At 44.7% G+C, this 17,566-nt stretch overlaps 1 protein-coding gene across 1 annotated transcript; it reads right to left on the reverse strand.

The window, feature by feature from the left end:
• Positions 1-1,639: 1,639 nt before the first annotated feature.
• nyap2b (neuronal tyrosine-phosphorylated phosphoinositide-3-kinase adaptor 2b) lies at positions 1,640-15,565 on the reverse strand. Its single transcript, XM_061083608.1, is given in 8 exon segments — positions 1,640-1,948; positions 2,138-2,241; positions 2,342-3,463; positions 3,701-3,812; positions 6,617-7,665; positions 8,051-8,059; positions 11,204-11,520; positions 15,387-15,565. Coding segments are annotated over 8 exon segments (3,201 nt in total).
• Between the last annotated feature and the right edge of the window lie 2,001 nt (positions 15,566-17,566).

Raw genomic sequence — 17,566 nt, forward strand, 5'->3', positions numbered from 1 at the left:
GAGAGGGGGTACTGCACTTGCACTCTGAGGGCTCGCCCATTTGTCAAACCCAAACTATTTTGGCAATGTTGACATTGCATTTTAATGTGCAAAGAGAACCAATTTCGATGATATAAGCAGGAGGCTGAGGTAGAGGGAGAGAGCTGGGGGAGAAGGACGTGTATGTTACCAGCCTGATTGAATGTGATGGAAGATGATGGGTAGTGCAGTTTTATTTTCTTCTTAACAAAGCCTCAAATGTTTGTAGGCCCTTGTGCAACCCCTGTCCTTTTGACTGGGTAGAGCTGTTGCCATGTGATAGGTCCTTGAATGATTCGATTTCTAAAATGGTTTCCAGCCAATTCAATTGGGAACATTGTCAGAGACAACCGATCACGGACGGCTGCATGTCACACACGGCCAGTCTCCTGAGGCGTTTACGTCCTAGCCAATAAATGAAAACTTCCACGGCACAGCTCGCTACTCCTAACATTTTCAAAAATATATATATAAGCATAATCTTGAAAGTTATTTCATAAGCAAGTGCATATGGCTATTATAATCTGCAGTAAAATTAAGAAACGTTCTAAAAGATCAGGTGTTGATTGTGCGGGCTGGTTGTTGGCATCAAGTCTTTACACTGTGCCATGGTGCTCGCAGTGTGCATGGAAAAGGTAAGGGCGCTGGTGCTCGCCAGCTAATGCCACCACCCCGTTTCAAATAACCCAACATCCTAAGTGCAACCACACCCATGTCTTGCGTTTACAGGCTTCAGCTGGTTTTGGAAATTATACTGTCTAAAATGTAATGTTCTAATTTACTACCTCCCCATCCCACCCTCATAGTGTCTCTTAGAATACAGCAGAAACATTTCACACTTTCTCTGTCATCTACAACGTGCCAGCCAACAGGTTCACCTATAAAACGAATTGACCGCTTGAAAGGCTTTGACGCAGTGACCACACAGCTTCTTACTGTAATATACAAAGTGAAGCACACAGAGTTTCCTGTCTCTTTTCTTGGACCAACTGTTGTACATTCTACAACATGCTGGACCAGGCATGGAGGGCGCCAGAATCTAAAGCACGTTGATGTTAAACTCCTCAACCTACTATACAACAGTGAAAATGAAAAGTATATATAGACAGAATTGAATAGTCCATTCACTTCAGGGCTTTTGACCACAAAAAGAGTTGGGCATAAGAAAATTATGCTACTACAGTACAAGTATTGATAGATTATGCTGTCAAATGTAAAATAACCACAAAATAAACAACTTAAAAAAAGAAACTTTAGATAGCATCTACATCTACTATACATAATTTAAGATGCTTTTTAATCCCCATCTCATTTAAAAAATATCTATTCATCAAATATCTATTCTACTAATTATATTACAAGAAATCCAGTCACAGGAAATAGAAAAATATCAAATATCACCAGTGATGATAAGAAAACATGACAACCTGAACAAGCAGAAGTATTGCTATGGTAACCACCATTGTCCTTTGACATCAGCAAGTATCATCCCCCTGGTGCTCTTATTCGGCTGTCCTGGTTCCCCCCGATGTTGCAGGGATGAATCAGCTCAACTCGGAGGAGAGAGGGATTGGGTAATTGGGGGGTTGTGTGGCAAGGAGGTGCAAGTGTGTTGTCACTGTCAGATGGCCGTGTCCCAGAATACTGTTGTCTGTGTGGGGTAAGGGGGGGGACGGATCTTTTTGGCCCCGCTGCTTTTCCCCCAGCTTGGGAGGACAGGCGCACTCTCTTGCTTGCACTGACTCCGCTCCGGGTGCCTGTCCTCGTTCCTGTCCGGAGGAGGAGGAGGAGGAGGAGGAGGAGGAGGCCTCTCCAGGGAGCGCTGCAGATGGGGGTGCTGTCTGGAGCGGATCTCCATGCAGAGGGTGCGCTTCCTCTCGATCTGTTCGAGCATGGTGTTGTCCCCACATATCCAGGGCATCTGGGGCATCTGAGGGAGAAGATTCAGTGCATTCAGTGAAGTGAACGCAGCTTTAAAATCAACAAAAATTAAAAGTTCCCTTGTAGGAGCTTTGAATATTTAGGACAAAAGCAGTTTTATGGCTTTTGAAAGTACATTTTCAAGAGCTGTTCAAGACTAAAAAAATATGAGTAAAGACCAACAGACAAATCTGTTTACCTGACTGTGATGCGCCTCTGCTACTCTCCTTTGTGGAGTTCCCAATGGTGAGGGGTTGCCAGGAGCAGAAGGTGAGCGGGCATATTTCGGTGGTGCTTTTGGATCTACAAAGCAAAATCATGACATCAAATTTGTTAAATGCACTTTGTTTACTTATTCTATGATTTAAAGATCGGTATCAGATTATGAATTTGAGGTCCTCACCAGTTCCTGTTCCCACAGTCATTGGTGGGCTGCCGGATGATCTCCCGTGGTGAGTAGGTGTTGTGGTGGATGAATGCTGTCCCGACGTTGTGCTGCCGTTCCTCTCTTGTGCTTTCGACGGTTCCATGCTGTAGTTTGTTTTGTTTTCGCGTCGGGGCGTGCCATCCCGTCTGTATCCTTTGCTATCACACCTAAACTCCATTGCAGCGGGGCTCTTGCTGTTCTTCATATCGTAATAATGCTGCTCCCCCGAGCCATTCAGACTTCTGTCTTTGCTGTCCCGCCTCACCTCCAGGCCGGTTTTGCTCAGATCTTTACTCTCCAGCTTGGGTAGAAGAGGAGGAGGGATATCTCCTCCATTATGACAGCTCCGCTCTCTCCCTTCAATCTTGGAGTCAGAGCTGGAGACAACTCTGTCCTTGCTGTTGCCGCCTCTGGACGTTTCTTGTCGGGGCAGGATCTCCGGAGGCTGGTCTATTCTACCTTCGTGCCTATGCTCAATCTCACCCCTGAGTCTCTCTTTGCTATCCTGTCGGGGTAACAAATTAGGTCGATGATCTTTGCTATCATATCGATATTCTGCTCCAGTACTAGCTCCGTTTTTGCTCTCCAGTCGGGGTAAAAGCTCAGGTGGCCTGTCTCTGCTTTCATGCTTTAAGTCCACTCCGTTCCTGGCCTTCTCCTTACTATCCTGCCCTGATATGAGCTCAGGTGACTGATCTAGCAGTCTCTCCCTGCTTTCCTGTCTGGAGTCTAAACCATTTCTCGCCCTTTCCTTGGTGTCTTGTCTTGGTAAGAGCTCAGGCGGCTGATCCAGCAGTCTCTCTCGGTCTTTGCTGTCCTGCCTCAGAAGAGGCTCCACTCCATGTCCCCCGCTTCGGTCCTTGCTGTCTCTCCTTGTCATCAAGTCACCATTGCTGATCCCTCTGTCCTTGGAGTCTCTTCTTATGGAAGAGATTTGTTCTAAGGAGCTGCAGCCCTTGTCTTTGGAGTTCCGTCTCACAGGGATTGGCTCTACACTGCTGCAGCCCTGGTCCCTGCCGTCCCTAGTGTCCCTGCCGTCCCTGCTGTCCCTGCGAACAGGCGGCGCCTCTGCACTACTACAAGTTCGGTCTTTACTGTTTTTGTGAGGCAGTTGGTCTACATTGTTGCTTCCTCTGTCTCTGTCTCTGTCTCTGTCTCTGTCTCTGTCTCTGTCTCTGTCTCTGTCTCTGTCTCTGTCTCTGTCTCTGTGTCTGTCTTTGTCTTTATCTTTGTCTTTGTGTCTGTCTTTGTCTTTGTCCTTGTCTCTGTGTCTGTCTTTTTCTTTGTCTTTGTCTTTGTCTTTGTCTTTGTCTCTGTCTTTGTCTTTGTCCTTGTCTCGCCGATGTGAAGAATCTTTGCTGTGCCGCTCCTTGGATTCTCGCTTGGACTCCTTACTGTGACGTTCCTTGCTTTCCCGCTTGGACTCACTGTGAGACTTGCTTTTGGACTCAGCTTTAAAGGAACAGGACAAAAAAAAGACATTTTAATAATTCGGACATGTAAACATACGGACTAATAGTCACATAATGTCAGTTATTCACAATACGTTAACAATTTGTTGACATAAATTATAAATGCCATATTTATAAAGAAAAAACACCTGTGTTTGAGATGTTTTTTTTTGTTTTTCCTGCTTCAAGATTCTGCACTACCATCAAATATACACCAGGTGTCACTCTGTGCTCACTGAGGAAGCTGCAGTAAACCGCTGGTGTCAGATGAGTGGGCTCACACAAATTGATTTTAGATCATTTCATTTCATACTAATGATAGATGAAACAAACCATTAGTCAATCATTTGATGTTTGCATAGTTTTTTTTTGCAATCAAAATCTGTTGTTTATTCTGTCACTTTGTTTCACTCTACTACCGTTTCACCTGTTACTCTATATACTTTATTCTATTTTATTTTATTCTATTTCTTATATATTGTTGTTTTTTATATTGTTGTTTTATGTTCAGTGCACCAATGACACCAAGGCAATTTCCTGTTTGTGCAAACATACCTGGCAAATAAAATAATTCTGATTCTGATTCTGATTCTGAAAAGCTATGAAATATAAACATGAAGTGATTATCAAGAAACATTCAAAACATTAACCAATGTCATGTTTAGATTTTCTTCTTCTTTTATTCATGCGCAATTTCAATGTGTGCTTTTCTCTACAATGCACACCATTCCATCATGCGAGCGTTGCAAACACTAACATTGAATCATAAGTGTGTCACTGATTCAAGCATAAAGATATTAAAGATCAATGCTGCACCAGAGAGAAAAAATGATGTGCCTGATTGATTCCCATATATATTTTGCCTCTATATGGTTTATATATGGGCATCCACATACAGTACCCTGCGCAAGCGTCCCCTGTCATGCCCACATGTGTCATCCACGGCTTTACAGTGTGTGCGGATGCATGAGTGTATGTGTGTGTGTGTGTGTGTGGGTGTGTGTGTGTAGTATAGCGATTAACCGGCTGGTAAGTGGGTCAGGCTAGCTGTTGCTGCCTCTATCGCCTTAGAAAGGGAGAGTGAGAGAGAGAAAAAAATGAGCCTCTATTCATTGTGTTAAGTGTTCGTGCTCATTACAGCGTGTGTGCTCGTAGCTTGCTGCAACCTGTCAGTGCTTTAGCCCCGATGACACAGGTGTCAGGATGAAGAGAGAATCATTAATTTAAAAAGACCCTTCAACACAACCCACAGTTGATGTATAGAGAACATATGCGCACAGTTTGCAAATCATATGAGACAAGAAGTCAAAGGGCTCATTAGTGAGACAGCACTGGGAATTCCTGGCACCTGAACGCAACACTTGACTATCTAATAATCACTTAATGTCAAGTAGTAATTCAAATTCCCACAAGGTTAAAAAGTGCACTGACTGATACAATACACTGAAAGACATATTGATCGGTAAAAAGTCGAAATAGAAAGGAACCATTCATTTTCTCAGCTTCCACATCTGCAAGCAGCCCTGGCTTCGTGATTGGCCGAATTATGACTGGAGTGTGTGCTGATTGGACGGGAAAACAGAATCTGAAATCCTGTGATCAAGGGTAGATTTGAGTTCAGAGGAGAAGCTATCCCCACCAGGAGCTCACTGCGCTGTCGTAGACCGACGTGCCCTGAGCTGTGATTGGCTGCAGTACCCAAGGGGAGGGAATCTGCAAATAAGAAACAGGGATTTCTCCTCCTTCCGCTGTTGCTATGTTGTAGTTGCTAAGAGCACGGAGTGGGGATGGATGGGTGGACTCTTCTTTTTTTTATGTCGGCACAAAATGTACTTGAAAAGTTTCGAGCATTAAAATTTAGTTTGTTATCATAAAAAAAAGATTTCTGATGTGCAGCTCACCTCTGAAGAAGAACGTGGCATCGGAGTTTTAAGTCAACTACACATGTCGAACCTCACTGTGCATAGTTAGATACTCTATGCAAATGTGCTAGTGACCCAAATAATAATGCATGACATGCTACTACATAAATCCTTCATGCATTTATGAAACACTATGTTACTTCTTTAGTTTGGTTTAATGGTTGCAGTCATTTTTTTTAAATTAATTTCTAACAATTACATTATATTTCAAAATATTCAAGATTAATACAGTTATTTTTACAATTTGTGCATCTTATTTCATAGTGATCAATGGTCCTAATGATATAGTGCACACTGGACCTTAAACATGGTATGTTTAGTTATGTTAGTGAGTTATTCGTGAGAGTTGCATTGATTATGGCACAGCCTTCTGTATTTAAAAATGATGTTTACATATTTAAAATTAATGCTGCCTGATGGCTAAATGCCTTGAGTAGGTTTGAGGGACCTGCTGTCTGCTTTAGACTCTAATCCTCTCAGATTAAATCATACGATCTGTATCAGACCTGGCTCGTGGGGCCGAGATTAAATAGACGGAAGGTTGTTGAACGCATCATAAACATGGTAGTATGTGCAACTTGTTACCCCAAAGCAGGGATAAATTGAAAAGTATCACTGATTAGGGAACTGAAGACTACTTATTTATTCGTTGCATTCAGACTCCAACTCTCTCTATGTTGTGTTTGGACACTTTTGCATGTTATTCCAACTATCTAGTTTGTTTGTCCAAATTCTTGCATATTCTCTTGAGTGTTGATAGGGTGTATGTCGTGTTGACCCTCTTAACTAACCAAGAGGATGTCTACAAATAAATAAAGACAAAACATATCTGCCATCTCCAGGACTTTGAGATCACTAATCATGATCGACCAATGTGCTGACTTACTTTCTCCAGGCTCTTTCGACTTTCTGCCGCTTGCGTTTTTCTTCAGCATGTTCCTGCCTGTGGTGAACAGGTTGGTGAGTTCGTCCAGCGGGCTGGTCGGTGTTCGTGAGCGCCCTGTTGACACATTCTGCATAGAGCCATGGAGTCGACCCACACCATCGTGAGGGGGTGAACCTTTGCCGTGAGGGGTGGCAGAGGCGCTGCGAGGAAGACCTCCGGGGAATGGCATTGAGCCGTCAAAGGGAGCTGTGCGCATGAGGCTCAGGGGGGTGAGACAGCGACCCATGCTGACGGGCGAGGGGCAAGCGGAGTGGCTGCGCTGGTAGGAGGACGAGGAGGACGACTTGTAGAGGGTGCAGGGTAGAGGAGGTGCGGAGGAACGCCCGGAGACGGTGAGGGTTGGCGTGGCGGTGAGCTCCCTGCGGATGTGTGCGGAGGGCGGCTCACCCGAGGATGTCGGGGATTTGCTGTAGGGTTGGTTCTCCATCATGGGCAATTTGGTCACATCTAGAGGGGTGAGGGGTGACTCGTCGGAGTTGGGCGAACACTGCGCCGGTGCCGGGGGGAACACCAACAGCGGAGGCCGATGGGTGAGTAAATTGGGAAAAGGTGCAGGAATGTCACAGAGGGGAATGTTCCGAGGTGTGGAGCAGCGGCTGAGAGGTTCCGGGTCATAAGGGGCAGGGGTGGGGCAGGCAGAGCGGCATCCCACAGGGTCAGTGCGGTACTCCATATCGTCCAGAGCAGGGTACTTCATCTCCTCGTACACAGACTCTCCCGGCTCCTCGTCCTCGCTCTTCAGCGGTTCCCGTGCTCCGACGTCAATCCCGCCCATCTCTATATACACAGGTTCATCTTCACAGTCATCCGTAGGGCTCTCGTCGCTCTGCGGTGGCGAGGGGTAGCGTTCGCAGGGCGAGGTGCCGTGGTGGTGGGGTCTGTGAGTCTTGATGTAGGACTCATCGAAGGAAACGCTCAGCTGTGTGTTGGGGTTCCTCTTGGGTTTGGGTGGCGGCATCCTCCGACAGTCCTCGCTGCATTCTTGAGCTGGTGACCAACAGAGTAAAAGAAAGTCTTAAAATCACCTTCACAAGCACCATACACAAAATGATCTGTTTGCGAAATCATATGTTTAATAGGCTGTCACCCTGAACGCCATTGTTTCGTGGGGTACACCATTTCTGCCGTCACAAAACAATACTGGGTTTAACAAAAGAGTGTCATTTCTAATCAATCATTAAATGATTCAGTGGCTTTAATCTAAAGCCCGTCGCTGTCCTGTGGGTCAGATGTAGGTCAACGTGTGCAGCTGAGAGCAATTTCTTGAGTCAGATATGTGGGAATAGTTGAGGCATATGCATGTTTCTAGGTCACATATACGGCAGTGGAGCAGTATGTGAGCATAGTATCTGGGTCACACACACACACTGTGGAGCTTCTTTCTGATAGTGGTGACGTGGCATTGCAGTGTGAATCTCTTTAGTTGTGGTGCAGTGAGGCTATAGAACAATGTTCGCGTCGTGGAAACTACGGCACAGTAATGCTAGTGACTACTACCGAGTTTGTCCAGCGTATTTCTAGGTCAGGCACAGAGATGTTTGGAGTGTCCCTTTCTCTGATAGGCGAGGTGGGAGAGATAAGTGTTGTTAAGAGTCGGACCATGTCGGAAATCTTCAAACTGCAGATTTTACACCTTTAATAATTCAGAAGCCAGATGGCCCAGGCACACGCATACTTCCCGTAACTTTCTGACTCACCACCATCGCTTCGTGCATGCATGCGCGTGCACACACACACACACAGCACATGCCTACACAGTCGCAGAGGGAAATTAGGACGAGCATATACCACGCAGTGTCACAATTTAAGAAGACTTCCAGAAAATGGTCTCTGGAAAGTGAGTAGGTGTACGCCTTCCTCGTTTTTTGGGTTGCATCTGAATGTACTGCTTTGAAGATTATGTTGCTCAAATTAGATACACGGGTATAAAAAGATTGATTCAAGTCTTTTATTTAAGTGGAAAAAATCAATTGAATTCAAAGTGAAGAAGATGATCCGCTGGGTTAAACAAAAAATGGCAAAAGTGGAAATTCAATCAGAAGATTTCGTGTTGTTTTGCTCGGTTATTTTGCATGTAGTGCATTTAACCAGGTTGATGGTGATGCCAGCAGAGGATGGAACAAGCCTTTTGTCTCCACATTTTCTTTTCATCACCACTAATTAACTGGGTGTTAATAGAAGGTTTGCTTCATTCCAGATGTGCTACTTGTATGTGTTTCATTAGACTCATATAATACTCACACGTTGATGTTTACTCTCTTCCTTTCTTTGTGTTCAGACGTGCATGCATATATGTATGTGCATTTCATTTCTCTTTTCTACAGCTGCCCAATATCTTACTACACTAACAGGTCTGCATGGTGGATCTGGTGATCTGTTTCAGCACTGATGATGAATCCATCGCACCCAGCGTCCCACACTCCCCTTCCCTTCTCCTGCTCTCTCCCTACTGCTCCCTCTCTCCCCCCTCCCCCTGTAGCGGATGTGTTTACCCGCAACCCCCTCTCCCTCCCTCTCCTCCTGGGGAAAATGAATCTAGGTCAATCGCTCCTCCTGAATGAATTCTACTTTGACAGGCTCCTCCTCTTGCCGCTACAGCGCCAGCTACAGAGCACGCAACCCTCCCCTCAGCCAGGGACACCCCCACACTCTCGCACCCATTGGCTCCGAAGCCTCAGACTCCAGCATATCTGGAGCCCCATTGGCCCGAGCTGTTGAGTGATGCTGTGATTGGCTGGGCTGCAGGGGGTCTTGTTTCTGTGGGATGGTTGCCGTGGTGCCCAGGAAGATCTGTGTGCACATAGAGAGATCCCCACCAATCTGAGCCAGCCTGGGCGACTCCCTACACATCACGTTGGCAGCATCCAAACTGAAATGGAGTCAAAGCCTCCTGCAACCTCTGCATCTCTCTGCTCTCCGAGCCACCTGCCACAGAGACCTTTATTATAATATCAGCTTAATTTTAAAGTGCTGGTAACTTCATATTCAGCATACAGGCGTTTGCATTGTGCATTTGCTGCAGCAACAACTGATTCTGTGGCATTTTTTTCAAACACAATTGCCCAAGTTTGAACTTTGCATCAGAGCTTCTTATACACTGAGTTGTTGTCCTGTATAAATGGCTAAATACAAACAGGAATCTGACTGAAATCGCTGCAAGGTGCACCTTCCAGATTTAGATCAATGCATCTCTAAATGTTTCCATCGGTAATCTGCCTTGTAGGAATGTAAAACTAAATCAAAATTCAACAAGGTTATTTCAATTCTCTACTATGTTTCTGCAATGAGAAACATTTTTACATCGGACAGCACAGTCCACTCATCCATCTGCTGTGCTAAAGCTGGAGCGTCAGTTGAATACACAGAACTGGTTGCTCTATAATATATCAAAATATTTCTTTCAGCATTAAAGACAGAGACAGTGTTGGAAATCTACGAGTAAGCAGACTTGTTACGTTAGGAGATGATTCCGAATCTTCCTCTCTGTGACTAATCTGTGCGTCGAGGGGAAGTATGCGAACATCCTGTAAATTGTTTAACTGACTGTAAATTGTTATATTACAACTGTAGATTTGTGCATCTTACACTGCACTACCATAATGTGGTGTTTGTTTGGGTTATTGCAACAGTGTTATTTGTGGGCAGCTGTGGCTCAAAAGGAAGAGTGGGTCGTCCACTAATCAGAAAGTCGGCAGTTTGATCCCAGTCGCCCCCAGTCCTCTCCATTCCATGTGCTGAAGTGTCTTTGGGTAATATACTGAACTCCAAACTGCCCCTGATGGCTGTGTCAGTAGTGATGTGCCATAGAGATAGATCGATAGACATAGAGATGCATTACATAGATGTGCAGTGTGAATGGGTAAATAGCAAAAATGTAAGTGTTTTTGGTGGTCATCAAGCACCACATAAAAAACGGACCATTTTAACTAACCCTTTGGCACAATGCTTGACAGACTCCATGTTGTTTACTAACCTGCAGGTTCATGTGTGCACAGTGTTTTAACCCCACTGTAGTTAAGATACGATTAAGATACATTTTATTATCCCACACACATGCACAGACATGCACAGGCACTGTCATGCAAGGGGAAATTTAACCTCTGCTTTTAACCCATCTGGTGCCAGACACACAGAGCAGTGGGAAGCCGTGTACGGCGCCCGGGGAGCAGATGTTAGGGGAGTAAGGTGCCTTGCTCAGGGGCACTAGACAGGGTAGGGAGAATCCTCTTGGATTTTTGGACAGATCAATCCAGGTTCGTCTTTTTGTTGTTTCTCCGTGGAGTCGAACCAGAGACGAACCAGAGACCATAGTCCAAGTTTCTGCCACTAGTCCACCGCCTCTCCCTATTATAGTTATGCTTTGTTATAATTTCATATCAATATGCCACAATGTCACACATATTGGAAGTAAGAGATGAATAGATGTCACGTCATTGTAGGAGACAGTGTTGAGGAGGGCACTGCAGAGACAAGCTATATTTAGCACAGCAGTTTGGTGTGAAGTGCCACCACCACTCACCGTCACATATCTCCCCACGGCAGGTGGACATGGGACTGTGGTCCACCGCCTCGGACGACATGCTCAGCTTGGTGGCTGGGTCCCTCCTGGGCTTGGGTGGGGGCTGCTTCCTAGAGGTCGGACTCCCCACTTCCTCCTCTCCTCCACCCCCAGTGTTCCCACCACCGACAGAGTGGAGGGACTGGGAGCGTACCGAGAAGCCCTGGCCACCGGCAAGGGCGTGCGGGTGGGGCATGGGCATGCGTTCCTGGGGGTCCGGCATGGTAATGGAGCCCATACGCAAGTGCTTGCCCTCAGTGGCTATGTCTTCACCCGTCCTGAATCAGGAAAAGAGGAGAGGGAGAGAGAGAGGGCAAAGGAAGGAGAAGGAAAAAAACAGAATTATGTCAAATGTATGAATGATAAAAGGTGTATATGATGCCAAAATACATTTTCAGCATCATGACATTCTTCTTAAGCTCTTGTGTGTTTGTTGATGTAAGTTTTGTTCTCTGCAAGGGTCTCAAATGATGAGGATCCGAGGTTAACAATAGCAGACGTGTTAGTGCCACAGAGAACAGGCTCTCTTTCGGGGCAAGGCATTGATTTGTATTTAACCCTGCACCAACCCTGCTCACACAACCACAAGCAGACTGACACCACGGAAGTTATCCAGCCTGTACACAATCAATCCCCACAAATGGATGATTGGCCTGAATGGAGCAGTAATGATGTGTTAATGGGGGGGTGGAGTTCGGAGTGTGTGTGTGCGAGTGTGTAAAGTAAATGTGCTCAAGAGAGTTTAGGGAAATGGTTTGTACAAAAGACATGATAAATTTACAATGAAGACATCCTTGATCTCTGCAGTTTATTTATTTATTCTCATATCAGAGGCACAATTAGGCTAATGTCAGAGATTTTAATGTTTAAGCAAATGGAATAATTTGCATGTGTTTTTTTTTACAAATCTCTTTCTTGTGTTCTGTGTGTGCATGTGTGTGTATGTGTGTGTGTGTCTGTGTGTGTGAGATTGGGTGTGCGTGAGACCCCACGGTGTGGGACTTTGCTGACTCTGGCTCCCTCCTGGCCAGCTGCTGAACAGAAGGTGTTTGCTGGGACGGGCTCACTGACCAGGAGGACTTAACTTTGCCTAGCAACAGGGTACCCATAGCAACCAGACACAAAAGCAGCTGCCGCCACACAACAATAATAAAGTGCACGTGCACATCTCGACTGTGTTGTGTTCCGAGCTGAGATTCCTGCAGCTGCATAAACAGCCACATCGGCAATGACATTTTAAACAGTTAGGAAAAGAGCACTCGTATTTATAAAAAAATATGATATAATATACTGTATGATATTATTTACCAATCTGCTTGGTTGATATTAATAAATATTCTTCATAGAAATATGAATCTTCCATGGTTGGACAAAAATGGATTTGATAAAAAAATAATCTTCATCTACAGCCACAGGTGTCAACAACACATTCTAAAAAAAATATAACCCTGTCATGCATGCATACCCACATATATGTGTTGGTGTTTGTGTGCATGAGAGTGTGTGGGTCACTGGACAAGTGGTGACTGGGTTATTTATAGGATGTTTGCCCAGTGATTGGCTGCAGGACAGACTAAAGGTGCACTTGGACCCGTCGGAGTTGACATGTCATCGGCAGCTCTGGTTCTCTGTGACACCAAGAAACTAAACAAAACCCTGACAATAAAAAAACATTTTGTGTTGAGTCTGTCATTGCGTGCAAAGGAAAGAAGAGGAAAGCAGTCGTTTGATATTTGCCTGCGTATGTAAATATAAGTAAATTAGTTAATGTGGTTTTTTTTAGTGTGTGTGTTTGTGGCAGGTGCATTTTCATGAATACAATTACATTTATAAGTAAATTTGTCAGCATCTACTTTGTGTGTGTTTGTGTGTGTGCGTGTGTGAGTGACTTCTGATTAAATACAATAAAAGAAATCCAGAGTGAGACTGAGACAGCAGCAGGCAGGAAGGCCCGCCTCACTCAAACCTCACATACTGATCTGATTGGCCGATGGCTCTTCCAGCTGTCACCAGGCAGAACATATCTCCTGCAACTGAGCTCACACTTAATCTCTAACAGGTTTTTTTCCCCCTTCTTCTCTCCCCCCCACTCTTAAATACATTTGCTATAACAAGCTCTCACTCCCTCGCAGGGTCGAACAGGCCATTTGCTCTTTCCTAACCTTCCTCACAGACTAATAACATTTGATTTCCCCTTGTTTTTCACGTCCCTGCAAGCACACGTGCAAGAGCACATGCTTATTTACGCACATGCAATCATGCACACATGAATCTTAACACCGTGCCTCACTGTCAGTCAGTTACTGTAAAAAGGGGTCGTCTCATTGACCTACTTGTAGGCCTCATGAAAAATCCAGTTATTTTTTAGACTCTTCCTCCAGTGACTGTGTATTAATATTTCAGATTTGGCAACAGCTGAGAGCCAGTGAAGGGGTGGCAGGACAGTAGATGCCACTTTCCTCAGGCGTCGCCCTGTCCCATTCACCAAGTTACTGCCTGTGTCTGAATCAGACTGCCTAAGGAGAGCCAGGGACATTTTTGCTGGAAACTTTGTTTTTGTCACCTAGCTCCCTTACTCAAGCCTGAGGAATGAAGTGGAGCTCGGCTTTGATCAGGCAAGTGACACACAGTAGAAAGAAATGGACAATCACAGAGGCAGCAGAGCTCTGTTTAAATCTCATGAACCTTTGACAAAAATGTGATAGGGTCGAAAGTGTTGCTGAATAAATCGGTTAAGAGGAGGAACATCTGCTCACATCTAAACACCCGGTGGCCGAGAAGTGAATGTAATCATCTGATGCAAAGCTCAAACTCCCAACTGCTGCTAAAATGCCCTGCACCATGTCAAACAGACTGATAAATGAACACAAATGATTCATAGCAACATTTTTCTGATCTTTTCTACTATTTGTTGAGCCTGATGCATAATCAGATTAGTTGTTTTTCGTTAGAGTGAATAACATATTCCTTTAAAAGACAGATGATTTCTTATTCTTTTAAAAAATCCAAATTCAATTGATATTTTTATCATCAATATCTCATCAAATGTAAGATCTTGTTTAAGTGTGATGACTGTAATTTCACTATGAAAAGGACATAGGGTTGTATTTTCAGATGAAGACCAAATGTTTAATTACTTTTGACATCTTGTCAATACTACAGTATCAGAAAAATCAAACAACTTAAAAAGGAATTAGAAATAAATGTATTATTCTACCCAGTTTTTTTTGCCTACTGTTATTTTGGGGGGAACAAAACACAGACGTCCATGACGTCACACCAAAACAACATTCGTAACCCTTTTGCAATGTACCATTATCGTCTCCAACGACTGGGTGACTCAGTGCTCTCAAACTTTAGCTCACAACACAAGCGTAATGCGTCCACGTGCTAGTCACGTTTTGAGAGCGTGCCTCCTATTCGCTCAAGTTCCGGGATGCCACACAGCGGTGCTGCTGTTCACAGCTGAACTGCTGTAGCTGCTTTCTCATAACAAGCTCAACAAGGTGCAGCAGCACATGTGACAAAACTCTGATGAGGACGATTGTAAAAATTACATTCTCTTAAACACTTCTTCACGATGATATGTGACAATGAACAGGACAAAAAATCCCGACAAACAGGACACTTAGATGTACATGAATCACCACAGTTTAGATAGAAGTTTCATTCCTGTCCTAGCACACTTCCTGTCACTGCCGACCCGCCTCCTTTTTCATTCCAAAAACTCTCCTTCTTCAGAAATGGAACAGCAACGACCTCTCTGCAAGGACAAGTCCTAAATACCTCCAGAGTGAAAAATTAATTATCCTCTTAAGATCGTGGAGTGCACCAGTCCACATTGACAAAAAACAAAATATGGCAACCTGCCATTGCCACAGAGACCCTCTGGCCGCTTGTCCCAATTCCTTACGACCTATTTGTGAAGTGAACCCGCTGACATCCTTGCATCTACCGACCTGGATCCCATTTGTGTAATGAAGTGAGTCTTGTGAATCTAATTCATAAATCACTGTGAAGTCCAACATTTCCTTACCTCCAGTGACCAGATTAATGTGTATTATGATTTAACTTCATACATTTATTTGTCAAAAAGTTTGTCATTTGTGCTTTTGGGAGGAACTTTCACTTGTTGTCTTTTTACCTCCTTATGGCTTCCTCCTGTTTTCTCTTCTTGTCGTTTTTTTCCTGCAGGAAGGCCTTATTCCTCTCATTCCTGGTGTGGTCCAAGTTCTGAGCTACAAGGCCATTGTAGGCTCTCAGTCCACTCTCCTCAACATACTGGAAAAACCGGAGAGTTTCCTCCTCTTTGGAGCTCATCATTCTTCAAGTGTCTCCACAGCATTCTGATGAGAGAATACAGGAAATGTTAGTCTTAAAAGAGACAAAAATATACTATGAATGATGTGGATCAGCACAGCACCACGTATGAGTATGTTCTGAATGCATTAAGCGTGCGGTTGTGTTAGTAGCTATTCTTTCATCCTTCAATTTTCAAGTTTCAAGGTCAGCCTTGATGAGGGTAACCGATGGAGCAAGATTTCATCAGCACTACAAGAGTGTCACACATTGAGTTTGTGCGATGCTCCTGTTGTTTTTACGGTTTTTCTGACTGTTGCAGTGGAGTTCATGGCCTGAGGAAGGTCCGTGTCGGTGGTGAGACTTGCATCATTCCTGTGTCTGCAAGAGTAAGCATTTTCCCTCGAGGGTTGCAACATCTTTTTCCATCGCTCATTGTGCACAATACACATACACACACGTTCACATGCACATACAAATTTGAATAATGTCGAAGGACTCACTATCTGGCTACAGTTACTCATTCGTTTTCATTTTGGCTGGGGATAAGTAGCAGCTGCTCATCTTTCTCAGTTGTGTTTGCACATTTGCTGGCGGAAATTACTGGCTTTAAGAGTGTCTAGAGTAAAACTGGAGAGAGGCTTTCATCCTCCACAGTTGTAATGTGTTGGGCACAGATGTGAAAATACAGCACTCCTGGGACCAACCGCACAGATGAAATGAACAATCTTCCTCGACTGTGATGCGTGGTTTTAAAGATACCATCATCATCTTGTGTTTCAGATCTAAAAATAATCTCCTGAGTTTTTTTCGTGAGTTCGAGTGTTCGTCGCCGCCTTTGATTTCTGTTCAAAAAGACTTATGCAGACATCACTGTCATATGCGAGAAAAACAGCACGGATGCTGCTGTGTTGAAACATTGACATTGGCAAAATCATCATGTGATTAAACCAGTGTAAAGCATCAACGTTTGCAGCCACTTAAGATCCAACCATAGTATGTAGCAGTTTAATTTGTGCATGCATGCTTGTGCCTTAACACCCGTGCAAGTGCAAGGAACACAGTCTGTACAATGTGCACGATCCAAATGTGAATTTGGACATGCCAGTTGTGGAAGAGAAGAAAACAGTGAATGCTTTTATGTAGGTCAGTGTTTTTCAGATCAGCCTAAGACTCATGGCTGTTTACGTGTGAGAGAAGCACTGAGTGTGAGTAGGGAGGGGGAGGGGGCTTGTGATAGCTGTATGTATGTTTGTGTGTGTATGTGTGTGTGTGTGGGCAGGCAAGGGCAGCGAGGGGAGGGCTTGGAGGGCAGCCAGATGGAGATTGCAGGGCATGAGAGAGCGGCCATTGTCTGGTCATCCTCGGCATCCCTCTACCTCATGTCTGGCTATCAATAGGTCCGGCATGGGACTGAGGTCAGCGGGTTTATCTGCCTGTTCCACTCACCACGACGCATCCTCAACATGCCTCAGCATGGGTTTTTACAAGCATGAGGAGAGGAGTGATAAGAGCCGACAGACAGAACCAGCGTCTCAGGGAACAGCTAAAAATCAGGGCACAGCATCCTGGTGTCAAGGAGTGTTGAGATTCCCCCCCCTGATTGTCAGGTCTTATCGCCAATGCACAGCCACAGTCAGAGATCTGAAGCTGTACAAAGAAAATGAATTGTGGTTTCTGAGGAGAGACAAGATGCACCGGCTGGATGTGTAAAGGGTGCAGCAAAGGGAAGGCACAGTTCAAACAGTGTTTGAGCGGAATTAAGCTTGCCTGCCTAATCCCTGTAAGCCTGCAGCAGCACTCTGCACTGGAATCAGCTTGTTTATGACACTGTTTTTACCAACCAAGCCTTTCACATTGGATTGTCCTCCTGTTTTATTTTATACTCTTCTCGATAAGAAACCTGTCCACTCAGCAATTTAGTTTTAAATCAAAGCTGTCCTCTTATTGGTCTTTCCCTTCACTTGACGCATTTCCATTTTTTTCTGTTTTACCTCTCCCCTCCATCCCCCCCCCCCCCCCCCC

The sequence above is a fragment of the Limanda limanda genome, chromosome 13, assembly GCF_963576545.1.
Source record: "Limanda limanda chromosome 13, fLimLim1.1, whole genome shotgun sequence".
Lineage (NCBI taxonomy): Eukaryota > Metazoa > Chordata > Actinopteri > Pleuronectiformes > Pleuronectidae > Limanda > Limanda limanda.